Below are 19,344 nucleotides of genomic sequence, written 5' to 3' on the forward strand. Positions count from 1 at the left end.
GGACGGGATAAGGGGAGTGATGGGAGCTGAGGGTCTGTATGTGTGCGCATGGACACGTATACATGTCCTCTGAGGGTCAGGATTGCCAGGGCACAGTGGCGCAGCCTGGTTTAGTCTGAAGAAGCGGCTGTTCAGCTGCGGAAGCCCTCTGGTCCAGCAGGATGGGAACGGCTGCCTCGCCTTCTGCCCACACCCTAGGGAGATGAGTTCTCCTTCTGAATGGAGCTCCAGGCGCTCTCAGGGACAGGGTTGAAGACACTCTCTGGTTGCAGTGCTGGGAGTTGGCCTTTTATTTGTTGTAATAATTTATTTTTGTTTATTTATTTAATGATATGTATATTTATATATTTGTCAATGGGAAACCTGCAGGGATGTCTTGATACCATTTTCCAGAATGACTGTGTATTTGTGATGTCCTCAGTAAAAATACCTACACCCATAAATTTTCTCCAGATTTGATTTAGGGAAACCAGGTGAACAGAATTAGAGCTAAATATCTCCAGATGAAATGTGCTTTTTACTGTAATAAATTTCCAAGTGTATTTTTTCCTCCCAAAGTTGTGCCTCTTAACTCTTAATTAATAAGCTGCTAGCTTTTTGATATGGCTCACATAACCATTTCTTCCTACTTTTTATCATAACTAGGTTTCCTAAGATTATCTTCTCTGTATCATTTTAAGATTCAGCTTTGTTCTGTGAATGTCAATGTCATCTTAGGATGGTGTTGATATGCTCCTGCTCATTTCTTTATGCTCTGGGCCTTAAAAGAAAAGCCCCCTCCCCCCATTTTTTTGTATGTTTGGTTAACCGAGCCAAAAATATATATTATTCTCATCTTTTTTTTTTTTTTTTTTTTTTTTTTTTTGCCTTGGTCCTGGGTGACTAAACTGCTCCATTTTAAAGTTCAAAGTTACTTAGAGTTAGTATCACTTAATTTCGATGCTACTGATGGTAACAATGTTTTGCAAAACACTAACACGATGTCTCAGAAATGACAATAATAGTGGGCTGAAACAAGTGAATGGGGTTTCCCCATTCCCTTTTTGTTTTGTGTATGTATGTGTCTCATTTGTTGAAATTAAAAGATACAGAAGGAATTGATTGCAGAGACCCTTCCTTTGTAAGTATTTTTATTTGGCTTAATGTTAGTATTTGAAGATCCTGGAGATGGAGATAAAGAATAAATGGAAGAGAAGAAGAGAAAAGTGGATTGTTTGGTGGCTACTAAAAAGAATTCAGAAGGTCTTAGAACCCCAGTACCTGAGCAGACTGCAGTAGTCAAAATATTTACCTCATGTTAAAGAAAGGCAGATCTAGCGTAAGAAATGAACACCATACAGGGTTTTGAAGTTCATATACTGGAAACATTTAAAAAATTCAAGGACATTTCAGATACTACATTTGGCATTATTCTTATGTATTTATGTCTTTGAGTCAAGTTCATATTTGAAAAACATCCCTAAGAGTATCTATTTTATAAGGTATTCAAATTTTTCAAGACCAATATTTTTATGTAGTAAGTTACTGGGGTAGTGAAGAAAAAAGAAATGTTTAAGGAAAGAAGGAAAACACATTTTTAGAGTGGGCTTTTATCTTAGAAAAACAAAAACATCACTCTCTAGTGGCTTATTTTTAAAAGCCTTTCCAGTGAATCAGAAAATCAAAGCTCTTGGACCTGTTTTTTTGGAAAACCCATGTATTCTTATTATTCAAAATAGACTTTTATTGAGTTTGAAAAGTTTCTTGTATATTAAAAATAAGGGTTCAAATATGCACATTTAATTCTTATATACCTATTTGCAAAGCATATATTAACTAGTAATTGGCTATTAATTTTATAGATATGGTAACCAGGGAGGTAAATCAATGACCTATTAAGTATTTTGACAAGCGATTTACATATTCGATGACCTCATATTTCCTTTTCAGAGTCAAATGCTATGTAATTGTTCCGTTGTGTGTTTGTGTAAAATGAATCACAACACAGTAAGAAAAAGGTTAGCGTTATTAAAATAATAACCGGACTAAAATATTCATTTGAATTTATTCACTTTGTTCATGATGCATTCAAAGGACACAGCAAAGCTTTTGTGGAATATCTGCATAACATTATTTATTATGTATGGACTAAATTGATTTTTTGAAATTGCTTTAAATCTTAAAAGCACCCTTGCTTAATATAAAAGCCCTTTAATTTTAACTGACAGATCAATTCTGAAACTTTATTTTGAAAAGAAAATGGGGAAGATTTTGTGTCTTTAGAATTAAAAGAGATAAAAAAATAAACCAGACATTCTAAAAAAAATAGAAGAATAAACCCAATTTTTTAGTACTAATGAAATAGCGGGTGACAAAATAGTTGTCTTTTTGATTTTGATCACAAAAAATAAACTGGTAGTGACAGGATATGATGGAGAGATTTGACATCCTGGCAAATCACTGTCATTGATTCAATTATTCTAATTCTGAATAAAAGCTGTATACAGTATGTGTTTATGCTACAGTGGTTTTTTTTTTTAGTGACTGACATTCATCATATTGGTTAGACAGTTTTAAAAACCCAGTCTTTGTTTTCTACAATGTTGTCAAGAGCAAATAAAGTATAATTTGCAGTATATTAAAAGCAAACTGTTTGAAAATGCTAGTTATAACTGCTTCAAAATATTCTAATATAGTTGAAAATGTATTTTGGAAATCCAGTCTCTCCTAATGGAATGTTAAATGTCTTTTTAAAAATTGAGATGCTTTACTTAAATATGTAAGTTACGTTTTAACTTTTTATCTATGATATTTAGCTTTGAGAATATGCAACTATGATTCAAAAAAACCTTGTGTTTTATGTGAAAACTGGTGCAAAGTGCTATATTCCCCAAAAGACATGTTTTTATAGTTAAAAATTTACATATTCACCCAATGTTCATAATTAACAAAGGGTTGACATGATGCAATGGAAATCTTCGTCTCATTTTCCCCTTTGTCTCAGACCTAGACTGCAAAAATCTCTCACCAAGCTTCAATACGTGTTTCCCCCACTGTCCTAGCATTACCATAGCTGTCAGTTTGAATTTCAATCCTGAATTATGTCTGTTGACACCATTTCATAGTGCTGATTTCAATTGTTTAGGATTATTAAACAGAAGACCATCAACTTCTTTTTCTATTCTTTCTATCATTCAAGTTCTTCATATTTATTAACTACTATGGCACACTAATTATCTTAAACAGAGTCTGAATCCCCAAATATTATTTTGTCTTCATCATTTTAATAATAGGATACATAAATGTGAATTTATTTCATAGATTTGCAAACAAAATTTTCTTACCAAAACACCACCACCACCAACAACAACAAAAAAACCTTAGCATTTTTTGGGGCAAGTGACTTTTTCAGAAGACAAAATGTTTTTGAATACAACTTGAATTTCATGTTTCACATGCTGCCTGCTGTAACATGTGCTTTCCCATGATTCTAAGTACCTTAGCACAAGTACCCTAATGACCACTGTATTTTGATTTTTTTGACCTTCCCCCCATTTATTAAAAATAAATGATCTATTTTCTCTGAACATAGCAAAAACAAAATTCCAAAATAGAAGTATTTGTACTGTATTATGTCTGTGCAAATAGTTGGTTAGAAAAAGGAGAATGGTGGCCCCATTTTGAAATCTTCACTGTGTTTTTTAAGAACTGGAGGGTCAAATCATTAAGAAAAATATTTACATAAGCTATTAGCAATCATAATTAGAGTGTCATATAATTCTGCATGCAATGACTAAGGAGGAATCCCTAGAAGTCCAGGTGCTTCTTGCCTCCGGCCATCATGCCACAGCCTGGGCCCAGCAGCTTGGCGGATTCTGCCAGATCCTGTTTGCTTGAGCGGCTCACTGTGTCTGACAAGTCTGGAGGCAAATGTAGTCGCTATGGCAGAAGATTTCAGGAGAAGGAAAAAAAGAACAAAAAAAAAAATTAAATTTTGCCTTTGCCAGCATACTTCAGAATATAATATTATGCTCTGTTGATCAGCATTTAGTCTTGCATATAAAATTCCTGCTAAAACAATTCTTCAGACTGAAGCCCAATATAATCACATCCTATTCTTACTAGATTTTTATAAATTATAGCCATTGCAGAAACTGGACCAAAATCCTAGTGGAACATTTTCAGATTCCAAATCTAAATGCATTAAGATTTTTCTTTACATAAATGCACACATTGAAAAATATCACCTAAATAATAGCAGGCCTCCCCCCTTCCCCTTTGGGCCTTGTTTTTATCAGACTCCAAATTGCCTTTTTTTTTTTTTTTTTTTGGTGAGGGGTGGTACTGGGGATTGAACCCAGGGGCTCTTTACCATTGAGCTACATCTCCAGTGTTTCAAAATTTTCATTTTGAAAGAAGGTTTTGCTAAGTTGCTGAGGCTGGCCTCAAACTTGTGATCCTCCTGCCTCAGCCTCCTGAATCACTGGGATTAGATATGTGCCACCATACCTGACTCTAAAATGCTTTTTAAATAAAATATAACTTCTCAAGAATTATGAGTTTCCACAAATGCTTGTTTTCTTTGTCTATAAGTTGACCTGATAATTCTATTTCTGGGCTAATACTTTTTCTAGGAACTTAAAATTTTCATACAAATGTTGACATAAGGAAAAAAATGATACCAATCAGAGGACCAATAATTTTTATATGCTCAGGTAGGTCAACTATAACATCTATTACAGGCTTTCGTAAGTTTTTTTTAATGTACAGTGTTGGGCCATGTTTTCAAAAGTGTAATTTTGTTTTGAATTATCTCCCCATCCCAATTGTTTTTCTGTCGATACAGGTTGATTTAAGCAAGGCCTCTAACTGACCATTATGATAGAAATTCCTGAAACTAGGGAAAAATATTCATATTTTATGTTTTGAAAAGAATATCAAATTCTTTTACCTATCATCATTCCTAATCTGTAATTTGTTTAATAAAAATCCAAATTTAAAGGAAGAAACGTGGATTCCACAATCATGGATTCAACCAACTACAGCTTGAAAATATTTTGAAATTGTGGGTCTGTACTGAACATGAACAGATATTTTTTTGTCATTATTCTCTAACTGATATAAATAGTATAACACCTGTTTACATTGCATTAGGTATTACAGGTAATCTAGAGGTGACTTAAAGTATACAGGAAGATGGGTGCAGGTTGTATGCAAATACTGTGCCACTTTGTAGAAGGGACTTAAGCATCACCAGATTTTGGTATCCACAGGAGTCCTGGAATCAATCCCCTACAGTTACAAAAGATGACTGTATCTATTGTGTGGGGCACAAAAGGGGTGTGGGAGACCAAGGTAAGGCAGGATGGGGCTCGCCACTGATGACCAAGCAGACCCTTCTAGAGGTGAACTGACTTAGCTGAAACCCTTCATTTGGAAGACTCCCTTCAATATGGGGGGTGGGGAGAGGGAGGAGGGGAAGATGAAAAGGGTAGAACCATCTTTTGTGTCTAAATATTGCAATCTGCAAGCATATGTCCCAGCTAGTTTATTTCTGTTGAAAGGCTTGTTTGTTGTCATATAAACACAAGCTGTGTGCAAATGATCAAAATATTTTAAAACATTTAAAATATATTATGAAAATTTCTTCCTTGATTTCACGTTGACTAGGCTTACCTTTTAATACAAATGTATTCAGGATGAAAGACACTATTAGACAGATGCACAGCCAACAGAGATGTCAGAAAGGTCAGGCAGGTCAAGAAAAGCTGCCACATTCATATAGTTAACATTCACATACAACGACTAGTCATTTGTGTCCTTAGCACTCAGCCCATTGCTTATTAAGTAATTAATGTCTTTTTTTTGTGTGTCGCAAAAATATTTCAAATAAGACATGCTTGTTTCTTTGTTGTAGATAATTCTTTCATTTCTTTATGCTCTATTTTGTTCCAGAAAAGATTTCAGGCAGAAATAAAAACATGAATGTGTCAGGAATCTAAAAGGAACTGTAACTCTAAAACCTGAGGTTACATATATCTTTGTACTGTTAGTTCTATCAATGTCCATGTGAGAAAGAAGGAGGGAAAAATATCTTTAATTACATGTCTGAGTTCTAATGTTTCCTTAAGACCTTGCAGTCACTGCTAATGAATACAGCAAAAATGACTAAGACACATACATGATTTGAAGGTTATCGGTAACTTAAAAAATTACCATAAAGACATGGATAAACGCACACACTCTTGCGCCTGTGTTGACTTATGCTTGGAACCTCATAGATGATGTCAGATGGTGATTAAGGAGACTCTTTTTTTTTTTTTTAATATTTATTTATTTTTAGTTCTTGGCGGACACAACATCTTTGTTTGTTTGTGGTGCTGAGGATCGAACCCGGGCCGCACGCATGCCAGGCGAGCGCGCTACTGCTTGAGCCACATCCCCAGCCCTCAGATGGTGATTAAGCATTTTAGAAAATCAAGTGGAGTTGACAAATATTTAGAATCTGCAGGGCATTCTAAAAGGACACGTGAACAGAGCATCTTCTATATGCCTCCTTTCATTACAATCCAGCAATACAAATAAAAGAAGCACACAGGTACCCCTCATTAGTGAGCACTCCAAGTTATAGATAAGAAGAGTTGAGACAAGGAGAAATCATGGTAGGGAAAGGGGAGCAACAAAAGTCTTCAGGAGATGAAATCTCAGCTCAGTCTAGTGATCAACTGGATTCTGACATGTTGAATGGGGATTTGCCTAACAGTAGTGCTAATATAACTGTAAGATTACAGGATGCATTTGATTGGAGTGTCATCCTGCTCTGATAATCTAAGTGGAGAATCTTGTACAGATTATTGAGGACTAGAAAAATAAAATTTATTTCAGGAGCTCATCTATTTGCTGTTGACTGGCTAAACATTTCTCTTCCTCTGCTTTTCCGGGCAACAAATTTGAGCCAGTTGGCTGAAAAGCCCTTCATAGCAAAAGTAGCTAAATGTGACATGTGACACACTTGGAAATCTTTCAGGTTGAATGGCTTTGAAGAAAAGTCACATAGAATTCGTGTGCAACTTCTGAGCCTAAGATTTTGGGGGGTGGGTATGATTAGCTGCTCCTAAGCGAACACTACATCATAAAGCTGGTTGTATGCTCATGACCTTAGGAAAAGCCCAAGAACAGCTCTTGGAAATATGTGCATCTATGTGTGATTTTGCTTGCTTTTGTTGACTCTTACTTCAGTGTGGTCACCCTGCAGTCTAAATTCTGAAGCAGTGGGTCTTGTTTTCCTTGTTTCTGGGCCTCCCCCTGTGTACCATGTCAGTGCGATGTGAAGCAGGGAGGAAGAACGAAGGATCAGGTTCCAGGCTTGCCAGGTGTGTCAATGATTTTTCCTTTGAGGCTTCCAAAGCCTTTACACACACACTTGACATATAAATGTTCAGATGCTGCTGTATCCCAGAACTGTTTTCTAAAAAACATGCAGCAAGATACTCTGTACAGCATGGTGGCCTTCTGAGACAACTGCAAGGCTGCAGGGTATATAAACTTTTGGACTTTGAGGTTTTAATGAATAATCGTTTAAATAAAAATGAGTATAATAAAAATGACTAGGATGCATGCATGATATTATTCTCATCCTTATAAATCAAATCAAGATGTTCATCATTCTCATTTTATACCTGGGGTCTTCAGGCAAGGGACCATGCAAAAATAAATCGAATGCTGAGCTGAATTTTTTTTTCCACTTGATTTTCCTTTTCTCAGATTCTGGGAAGAAAGGACTCTATTGATGATGCAGGAGAGATGGATAGCTGCCTGTCTGCCTTTCTACTTTTTCCATCAGTATCTTGTCAAAAATAATTTCTCCGTGGGCAAAGGGTTCTGGGTAAGGCAGGGCCACTCCCAAGATTCCTTGCAGGCCTGGATGATTGATATACAGTGATCCCACAGGATCAGTAGATTCCTTTCTCTCAAAACTGCAAGGTAGGAAACAGCATGGATACCAAATACTCTCGCAGGTTGCAGTGGGGGGATCCTGTCAAAAGCCACCCATGGGTCATTAGAAGGCCCATAGTCATAACAAAGGAATAGCAGCAAAAGTGATTTGCTCTGCGGCTCCAAAGGGTACCAAGGAGAATGGGACTTTGAAATTCCTGCCTGTCTATCTCTCTGTCTCTGCTGAGCTTAGCCATCGTACATTTTGTTTCTTCTGAGTCAGCAACAAAACTGATCCTATAGACACACAGAATTGGATTTCCTGGCTCAATAGTTCCCTCCCTAATTCTTTTCCTCCCAGCCTGCCAGACCTGTGCTCAGCACTCACAGTTCCCAGACAGAAGGGGCAAGATAATGAATCTAGATTACACCTGGATTTGAGACAAATTGCAGGTAAATACCCATTAAAATAAGTTTAATCAATTTATATTTTTCATATTTTGCCAAGACTAAACCACCAGGCACTGTTCATTTTCTGAAAACAATCTATATAGTACATTTTCACCTTTAGCAGGTGAGTAGAGATTTGTTTTAATTATTTAAAAATTTTTTGATGCTCCGTGATAAGTTGTATTGCTCAGAATCATGGAAATAGGCATTAGTAGTTCAGAATACTTATAATTTTCATTTTTCTTTAAAACATAGATAATTTAAATGAAAACTTGTACACATTTTATATAGGTTCTATGTTGGTCCCTTAATAGAGACAGTCACTGTCCTTCTGCCTCCCTGTTTGGTGCTCTGGTACAGAGAAGTAGCATTATGGTGCAAGAGCACTAGAAACAGATGTAGAGAGGGACAGTTTAATATGTACCTGTGCCATTCACTGTCAGTGTTTCCTTGGGCAAGTCAATTTATTTGTCTAAGCCTCAGTGTTCCCATCTATCAAAGGGAATAATTGTCCCCTCACAAGACTAGTAGATGTACAAATATTTTGTGAACTATCAAGTACTACACTAATTTATTTATAGTTCTTCTTGCTCCAGAGAAAGATCTGGGGTGGCTCATAAAAATACATAAGACACAAGAGGATAGAAATAAGCAAATTTAATAGGGCAAGGAAATGAATCTATAAATACAATGAACTATACATAATTAAAAATGAGCAACACAATATTGGATTTAGCCACCAGGTCTGAATGAGTAAGCTGGCATCTGAGTATATAGTATACCTTATCCTCAACTGAAGCCCTGTAAAGAAATACAAAGGAAACTGGACTCACAATCCCCCCAACACTTAGTAAGGCAGGAAGGGAGAAGGGGCATATCAGATCCCAGGCTTCTGAGCCAGTGCGAATGTGCATGGCTGTATTAATAAGGCTATTTGGGATCCCATTAAATTATTTTAATGGGACCCATCTTCTTAAAAGAATGCATCTTTTCCAAATGTTTCCATAGCTGACAAAATAACTAATAAAGGAAATGTCAAAAGATGCAGTTATTTCACCTGATATTTAAAAGCATTCCCCCTCTTGACATAATGCGGAGGAAACAAATGAACAAAAGACATGCCATCCTACTCCATTCCAGCCTTCCAGCTGCATGATGCCCTCACCTGCAGGGTGATTTACTGATTTCTGTAACCATATTCTGTGTTATGAACTACTCTGAATGCTAGGGAATGAATTAGAGTGTACACTAAGTTAATACAGAGACACTTCTGCCCCTTCCAAAAATAGCTTAAAAAAAGCAGAAGTTTATTCTCTCCCACTTTATAGCCCATAAGTAAGTAATAAATTCTGATTTGGAAGGACTGGTCTGCCAATGTCAACAAGGCATTCGACTTCTGCATGATGCTCTTGCTAGCTCTCAGCTGGTAAGAAGGAGAATGGGCCAAGAAAGCAAGACCTGGAAGTTGGACACATCACTTCTACTCATGTTTGGAACTTAGTTATAACCACCCCTGGCTGCAAGGGAGGATGGGAAATATTTTGAAGAGTGTAAAAATGTTTGACAAATTAATTTTATTATGTAAGAAGGAGTAGAGGTATATTGGGAGACTATTGTAGTAGGTCATGGTTTTGAGAAAGGCCATAGTAAAATGATCAGTAACCAGAAACATTCACCAGTAGATGAACTACAGCTGACTGCATGGGGCTCCAATTCTTGGTTTCTGACCAAGGAAATGTGCACCTGATGCTCCCACGAGCCCAGAGGGCAGAAGCCAAAGCAATGTGTTGAGAGCCTTTCTTGCTCTATGCAGAGAGAAATATTTCCCTTTCCTCAATGGAAAGATAATTTCCATCCAGGAACACAGGGAGGAAGATAGAAGGAAGGAGACAGGTGAAGCAGGTTTGATAAAAGCTGTCATCACAGTATTGCTATTATTTCTTCACAAGATTTCAGAGTGCGGTTTTCACCTGTAAAAATATCCATGTTATGTGCTATTACATAATTGTCATATTTTTACCTTGTTACACTTATGCTACTCCATAATTATTACATTATTACAATGTAATATTATATTGCAATTATTCCACATTTGGTTAAAATTTTGCAACATGCAAGATGCTTTTGCCTAATTTTGGTGAATTTTGTGTTATTTTCACATAAGAGTAGACCAGAGTAAACAATGCCAGATAATTTTTTTTTTTTTAAATCAGCAAGTGTATATTTGGTAGTTGCTGAATAATTCTGGAAAAAATTCTGCTAAATATGTTCAGGAGTCTGGTTTAAGTTTTTGTTTAAGGTCCAATAATTCTCAGGGTTTAAGATTAAAATTATTTTAATGAATACCATAATAATACTATATTCTTTGAATTGAAGAAAATTCATTTGGTTTTCCTGATTGATCTGAAAATTAGACAAAATTTCAGAGTTGGAACACTGTATATTGGCTGCCCATTGAAAAATGCTCAGGTGTGCAATTATTTTGACCGTCAATTATAACTGACAGTATTGTCTTGCCTCCAAATCTGCTTTCACCCCTCTGAAAGCAGATTGTGAAGAACTCACTTGTCTAAACAAAAGTGTGATTTGTGAAAAGGCATGTGTCTGTAGCAGAGATTGCTGGTTTACTCCCATTATCTATTCTCCTTTTCAGAGAGTAAAAGAATCTTTGAATATTAGTGGGGACATGGACTCCAAGAATAAAGGCCACATTTCCTAGCTTCCCTTGCCAATAGATGAGGCTGAATAATTAAGTTCTGGTCACTTCATGGAGCAAACATGCTTTGTTTAATGTTAGGTAATCTTTGTAAAGGCAGGAGGATGTCGTCTACTTACTCTTTCCTTTCTATGGCTATTAAACTCAGCAAGAGGGCCATGATCTGCCCTTCCATTGGCCATTCCCTTCCCATGTATGAGGAATTACAGACCTAAAGGAATGTGCACCTATGGCCAGTACCCTTTCTTAATGAATGTATGCTGGGTACTCAGGGCCTGATTTCCCTGTCCAAATAAGTACAGAGCCTGCACAGTTCTCTTTCTGAGGTTCGTCCCTCAAGGGTGGACTGTGTTACCTGTATGTCAACTCTGGGACCCAAGAAATAGCCAAGTGATGGTTGTTACAGGAGTACGTAGAGAGAGTTTGCATATGTATCCTGGGTGTCCACAAGCATATTTGGGTGGTCCTTTGAGGGTAAGAAGGAGGCAAGAGTGGAAAGAGAAAGGAGGTAGACTATAGGTCAGTTCTCAGCATGTTTCTATGTTCCAGAGTGAAACCCTGATTCTAAGTTTAAATTGGGCTTTTCCAGAAGGTATACTTGTAAAGGAAGGGAGATAAACATATTTAATGACTTGTTAAATACTTATGAATAATTAAGTATTTTCATTCTTGCTCTAGTTTCTGCAAATGTTAGGGACTAACCTAATTTCCCTCTTCCCACTTACTGAAATATAGACTTGAAGGTAGACACTGAAGCAGCATCTTGGGGCATAAAATGGAAGGTATGTTTCAAGGAGGGCAGAGAAAAATGACAGAATGAGTGTAGGAGCTCCTGATGCTATCCCGCCACCCAAAGAGCCTTGGGTCATCCAATTGGGCCTTTATGTGAGAGGTATACATATTACTTCAGCCACACATATTTGGATCTCCATAATAACAGCCTTGCCTATATCTTCTTTATACAGAATTTAGTAACTGATATATGGGACACTCAAGTCCTGTGACTTAAATACATGGTGACTTAGTGGTTGGAAGACAGGGAGTGAGGTCAGATGGTACAGAATAGAAAGCTGGTGATCCTTGATCTGCCTGTGAGGACTTGGAAGGTAAACCTTACACTTCCTAATCAGTGGCTGTACATGAAATATCGGAGAAATTTAGAATATTGGTGTGTCTGTTGCTTCCTGCCACTTTTATTAAAAGGTGTTTATAAAAGAGAGGTGAACTCAGGACGGAATTCCAGAATTTGTAAGAAGAGACGGAAGTAATTACAGCTCTGTTAAAAGAAGTGGTCTACCTACAACTCACAATCTTAACTGACAAAGGTTTGGTAATTTAAGGTCTTACAGGGCTGAAAACACCCAAATGTTTCTGAACCCGTTTAAGTGGGACAGGCAACTATTGCTGAAGATATCTGTACCCCTCAGTCATTGCTTAATACCTTCCTTAACAGGCTAACCAGAAACAGGAGCAGCCCAGAGAAAATAGTTGGGTTAAGGGTGTTTTCTTCTCACTCAAGTCTGTTATTTTAGATGGCTTCAAGGTGGCTAGTCATATGATGAAAGAGAGGAGCAAGGGTAGAATAGAGAGGGCAGAAAATAAGACCCAGGCCTTACATGTAAGAGTTGTAGTGGACAAGGGGAATAGATACTCGGTGTCCAACTCCAACTGCCTTCTTACATGTGAGGGTTGGAAAGGGGAATTAGGTTTATCTCATTAGATGCCTCTGTACTAGGACTACAGGGTGAAGGAGAAGCAGAAGCAGTCTTCCTGCTGCTTTAACTACTGCAACTGGCATTGTTGAAGAGAGGATTCTTTTTTTTTTTTTTTTTTTTGGCACTGATATTTGGTATGCCAGTGATTAGTCAACAACTTGATGGGAGTTGAGAGGCAGTTGTGGAAGTTGAAGCCAGATCAGTGTTTCTGCAAGTGTTATTTGCTTCATGGGAGTCAAGAAGCAATTGCAGTGGCAGCTGTAGGACTTACGAGCTCCAAGATTGCAGGCACAGAGATGTGTGTCTACAGTCTGCAGCCATATCTGTGGGCTTCTGATTCCTCTGAATGAGGCAGAGGCAGCCACTTCCCTTGAGGTCACTTTGATGGCAGTATCCTCCAGGGCTTCCAATTATTTCACTAATCTACAAATTTTCTGTTTTAAATTTTCCTTCTTATAAAATAATGTGGTGGTATCTGTTTCCTGTAAATGAGTCCTAGAACTATGCCTAGACAAGCTCTTTGGCTTGTATGTGGAACTAAAGGGAAGCAAAGTCTTGAGGGAAACTGTATTGCCAAAGAAACCACAAGCCTGATAACAAGTCTATAATTATTCAACTCCTAAAGTAATCCTAAGTCTTCAAACCTGATCTACCAATGAATGTGCAGCCCCCAAAGAACACACAAGGAATTTTCTTCTACACAGCAGAATCAGGTGCTACAAACTGCTAACACAGATGATTTTTGCACTTTCTAGCCACTCTACTTTCCCTTTTCCCTCTAGTAGAACTTTTGAATACAAGACCATTATGAATAAAGACTTCATTTCTAAACTTCCCTTGCAGGTAGCTGTGGACTACGTGACAAAATCTAAAACAATGGGAAAAGAGCAGGAGTGGTGTCACAACTTCAGTGTATCCAAATGAATTGAACCTGGGTCAACTGGCATCAATATCTATGCTCCTAATAGTCTGTGCTCAAACTTTTCGAAGCATGAGAGACAAACCAGTGAACAACAAGGTCTCTGCTTTCATAGAACTCACATAATATTTACATGACCCGAGGAGAGAATGACAACTGTAGGAAAGCACACAAATGAAGAAGACAATCTGGATAGTGAGAGATGCTTTGAAGATATAAAACATGGTGACATGCTATTGGCTGCGGGTACTATGCTAGTTGGAGGATTTCTGAGGAGTACATTTGAGCTGAGACCTAAAATTTGAGAAGAGACCTACAAGACCTGGAGAAAAAAGTTTCAGGCTATGAAAACCCAAGGCAGGATAAACTTAGAACATTTGAAGGACAGGAAAAAAATAATATATCCAGCTTTTCTGGAGTAGTTGACAATCAGGAAGAGACTTTAAGAAGTGTGGCTTAGTAGGCAGGTGTCAGATCTTGTAGGGTTTGTAAACTGGTGATTGACTTGGATTTAATTGTTAAGGGAAAGGGACAGCAAGGAAAGTGATAGAAACTTATTTCAGTGAACAACAGGGCCATCTTGCCCATATCCTTACCAAGTCATACATGGGCATTTTGTTTTTCTTTCTTTTTGTAGTGCTGGGGAATCAAATCCAGGGCCTGGAACATGTTAGGCAAGCAATCTATCACTGAACTCCATTCCCAGCCCTTGCATGGGCATTTTCAATTACAGAAAACAATCACCACTGATAAACATGCACAGCTGTTAAAGACAGAATTTCCCAATTCTGTATATTGACTGTTCTAGATCCTGCGTTCTTTTGATTCAGAAGAAATATCCTAGCAACTTAATGATCCAGTGTGTCCCCCACCCTCTCTCCCTCACAGCCTCCTTCTGTGGCAAGTGTTGATTCTTAATCTCATGCCTGTCCTCCATGAAGAATCCGGTGGAGGGGTTGAGCCCTGTGTGAAATGTCCATGATGGAGAAACTAACAGTTTTATGGGAGTGATTTGCAGAATTTACATCTCTTAAAACATAAACTGAAATCTTTTGAACTATGTAAAAACAAGAACACACCACATTTCAGTCTCACTGTTCTTGAATTTTTAGACATTTAAGATATTGGTGAGTCAGGTTGTTCTCCTCCCTCATTTCATACATCCACAGGGAACAAACTAGAGAGTTCCTAGGGAATGTTGCTTAAAGTGGCTCTTATTTTCTATGCAAACTAAAGGCAATATTCTTTATTTTTTTTCTTTGAGTTTCTCCTTCATTCTTTTCTTCATTTTATTACCATTAGTGTTCCAACATGAGTAGGATATGAAAACAAATCACTTAGGTAATAGTTGGATTAATTCAACTTGAATGTTATTGAATGTTATCTAAAATTGGAGAGTAAAATCACTGTGAAAGATGCCTTTCCTTTGTGCCCCCCAACTTCCAGCTTTTCCTCTGGGATAAAGGAATGGGATGAAGAAGTCATATCTGGACACTGCTATCCCTGTGATTCTCTAATTGTATACCATTTCCTAAACAGGGCTCCTTGTATCTCTTTAGCCAACTCCCTTCCATTCATCTTTCTTTAATTGTATAGCAGGGCCTCTCAATCTGCAGCCTTTTCTCTGGTCTCTAACTGCTGCTTAACCCAAGGCTTGTATGGCTCTGGAACACACAGTGCAGACAGGAGCAGATAAGCTCCAGAGTGTATAGAATTTGAATGAAGTTTCAGCAGGGTAACATGGAAAGATGCTTGAAATCTAGAGCCTGCTGCTACTATCATAGTAAAGGAAAGAAGATGGAAAGCTTTGAGGATTGTTTTTCTGATAGGATCTTCAAGCCTGCATTACCTAGGAAGTCCCTTTTCTACTTGAGATAAGTGAGGAACCATTTTAGAAGCAGCATCTTGGGGACTACTCCCCAGGTGCCTTAAGAATGCTAAGATATTTTAGGAACATACAGTGTTTTTAGATTTGAATGTTGAGCTTGAAAAAAAACTCCTTTAGAAACAAATTTAAACTACTAATTACATGAGAATTCTGTTTTATCCACTTTCCTTTTTCTTGTAAAGCATATGATATGGAAATACCCTGGAGGTAGCAAAAAGTAACAATCTTTGTTTCTATTAGAATTCAAACCAATGTTTGTTGCTAACTATTATCTGATACTTCCTACTTAGTAAACTGTTAGCAGATAAATGTGTGCATATATTTCAAGGTTGACTCAAATCCTGAAGAGTTTGAGAACTGTAATAGGCCCACTATCTCATTAGGTACTGGTAATGATTTGACTGATACTTAGTTTATGGAATAGATGATTCTAAAATGTGAAAAAGCAGGAAGCAAGAAATTTTTAAATCAAATAACTTACCAGATAGCTTGAGTTATTACATTAATGTTAGTCCACTAAATAACTTCCACGAGTGGCAATTTTTGATGAGCATTTCTCTGGGAAGTGTAGCAACCATATGTTTTTGAACACTGTATAACATATATATGAACACAAGTTGATTTCCTTTTGGCTGTACACGACTGAGTCCCGAGAGCATAATGGCCAATGTGTTTCTTTGCATAATGCTCTACAGTGTATGCAGAACATTACTCTACAAAGCTCTGAGATGGGGTATGAAGTGCTCAGTGGAAATGGCGATGTAAAACATCCTGACAGCACTAAATCTCCCAACTACTCTCTAGTTACTTTGAGACCCCCACATTTAAGGGTCTGCTAGTTCCTGGGTATGAAGAAAGAATTTTTAATGGGTCCAAATGTAGGTGTTTACAAGGGGGAATTGTTGCTTTTTATTAGGAGCTGCCTTATGTTCAATAGTTGTATTTACTTTGTCAAGCTAGCCAGAATTAGAAAATCCCCATTGCTAGGCAGCCTAGAGCGTCTGCGAAGTATTTCTGGGCATTCAGAACTGAAGCATGTGCTGCCCAAAGGCAGGTTTCATTACAGTGTGTTATTTAGTCCTCTTTCGTCCCTCCCTACCCCCATACCCCCAGATAGGAGCACTTCTATAACAGGAAATCTTAGTTACTTTATGCTGAAACATATTTACATGACTGAAACACGACAATTAACACATTTGTAAAGCTTGAGGGATAGGCACACTTTAATGGTTTTTTGAAGCAGGCTGATTTCCTGGCGCTTTTAATCTTATTTTATTTTGTTGTGCATGCATGAACAAGTTCTTCTTTACTATAGGTATTTGACAAAGTCTACCTGGTATGAATTTGAATGAAAAGAAAATAATACAAAAATTAATTTTATGTTTTATCTTTGCCAAGCCATTCCTAATTTCTTTCATCAGTTTAATGTATGCTGAGGGTTATGCTATTATTTTTGTCAGTTCGTGTTAGCTTTTATGCAAAGACAGGAATTAAGTTTTTGGTTTGACAAAATAAAATGTGGCTTTCTCTATACTGATTGGGTTAAAACTTTCATAATGAATTGAAAAGGATCAATTACAACAACGATTTTTTTCATTCTTCATGGACAGATACTCTACTAGGTGGTATGCATTTGATATGCTCTAAACTTTTTAAAACCAAATTGATATTAAGTGTGTAACTTTGTGGGTGTGTATATGTGTGTGTGCATATATATGTATATATAAAAATACATAACATGACAATGTCATCATGAATATTTTATGACCTTTTATGTCTGTATGTTAATTAATTGCTAAAGTCTTGGTAAAACTTAGAAAGCAAAAAATTGGTATAAGAGCACTCTGAAATGAAATGAAAATTTCCATATTTATCCAAGATTTCTGAAAGCATGCTAACCCTGGAAATGCCTGCCCCAACTTTCTCTTAAAAGTTATGGCAGATTTACAAATGGTTTCACTGGTTTCACAGTTACCCAGTACATCCATCTCCCCCTTCACAGACTTCCCTCCTCAACAGTTTCAAAGGGAGCTCATGAACAGACTGGGCAAAGCCGGAGCCCTCTCTTCACATGCCTTAGGGCAGTGATGGGGCAGCCAAAGCTGAGCACTCTAACTGAGGGATGCAGATTAGAGGTGAGGACATAACTCCAAAGAGTAACTCTTTGTTGAAGTGACTTCACAGGTAAGAAATAAGCATCAATTCAATTCAGTCTTAGAAGGCCTCTACATGATTAATGGAACATAAAGTTAAAGGAAATGAAGCAAATAAAGCAAGAAAAAAATACTGATGAAAAACAGAAAACGACAAAATATTTGTGAGTATATACAGAAATGACGGTGCCTACTTTTAGGGTGTTTTTTAAGGGGGGGATGTTTATTTGTTTGATTTAGTCAAAATGCAGGCTTCTATAGAAATGTTAACAAGAGCTAGGTTTGATTTCCACATGGATAATTTAGAAGTAATTTCTCATACAGATTATTTTCTATTCTTTAAAAACTCATTTGCTTTTACACGTGGAGGATTCTGTGCCCCCCTAACTACTTAACTTTACTATTGAGCTAAATCTGTTTACAAGGAGGTCTGAAAGAGCCTCAAAATGTAGAAGAATCGACCTGAAAAACCGAATTGGCTAAATCCTGTCTCAGGTTTTTGCTGTAGCTGGAAGGGCCACTCTGGTTCAAGGAGGAACCCTAGTGACATTTCATCTGGGTTCTGCAGGTATGCTCTGGTAATGTTCCTTTCAGTATTTGATATTACAGTCCAAAATGAAGTAGTGAAAGGAAATGACTAGTCTCTTAAGTTTTAAAGAGAAAAAGTTAAATAAAAGGTACATATCTGTACATCTTTATGATTCCCTCAATAATATAAATACACTTACAATTTCTTGAGACTTTCAAAGCAAAGGAAAAATGACTTGTGGGAAAAAAATCATTAAATGGTTTCTAAAGTTTAATGACAAGTTCCACAACTTAACAAATAATGAAAAAAATAGAGTTTTTACTTAAAAAATATGTCAAGTATTTGTATTTTTTCTTCTGTTTTTCATTATGATAACTTATGTCCTAAAGAGGTATTAGTTTGCTTTAAAATCAGTTGTAGCAAATACATCAAGTACCCTATCTGTAGATTATAGAGTACATTATAAACGTGAACAGTTCTGTTTCAAAATGAATAATTCTAATAAGTATCTTTAATTATCCTTATATATTTATTTTTGTATTTACACTTAAATCTATAGTCTATCTTAAATATCTTAGAATTGACTTCTTTGTAACTGAATATTAACATTTCACATAAAAAGATCCTTAATTGTATTTTAAAATCACAATTCAAAAGCTATCAGAGCAGCTATGAAAAAAATAAAAATGGGAACATATTAATAGCCAAAAGAATATCCAAACTTACACCAATTGAAGGGATTCTCTAATACCCATAGTGTATTCCCCAAACCCTGAAACCATAAATGTATATATATATCTTACACAAATCAAAGTAGTACATGAAAAAAAAGCTCAAAGATACATACACAATTAGAGCTACAATAAGTATTAATTTTAGTTACTACTAGTACTTTTTCAGAAAAATAAATTTACTGCCTTTATGCTTTCATGCTTATTTTTCTCCTTTACTAAGATGGATTATAAAATATCTCTCTAGTGTGGTATATTATGAAAGACACAATACAATTTTAGCAAAATTGTTCACACGTTTAAGAACTGGGTTTGATTTATATTTTAAA

The 19,344-nt window shown here is 36.7% G+C and overlaps 1 protein-coding gene across 3 annotated transcripts in view; it reads right to left on the bottom strand.

Annotated features, from left to right (window-relative positions):
• Positions 1 to 2,046: 2,046 nt before the first annotated feature.
• Elp4 (elongator acetyltransferase complex subunit 4) overlaps positions 2,047 to 19,344 on the bottom strand; it is a 231,660-nt gene continuing 214,362 nt past the window's right edge. For all 3 annotated transcript variants that reach the window (XM_026404399.2, XM_077797494.1, XM_077797493.1), the window contains one exon: positions 2,047 to 3,918. In XM_026404399.2, coding sequence (XP_026260184.2) covers positions 3,787 to 3,918 — 132 coding nt within the window. In that variant the 3' untranslated portion in view covers positions 2,047 to 3,786. The remainder of the gene's footprint in view (positions 3,919 to 19,344) is intronic.

This window comes from Urocitellus parryii, chromosome 4, assembly GCF_045843805.1.
Source record: "Urocitellus parryii isolate mUroPar1 chromosome 4, mUroPar1.hap1, whole genome shotgun sequence".
Classification (NCBI taxonomy): Eukaryota; Metazoa; Chordata; class Mammalia; order Rodentia; family Sciuridae; genus Urocitellus; species Urocitellus parryii.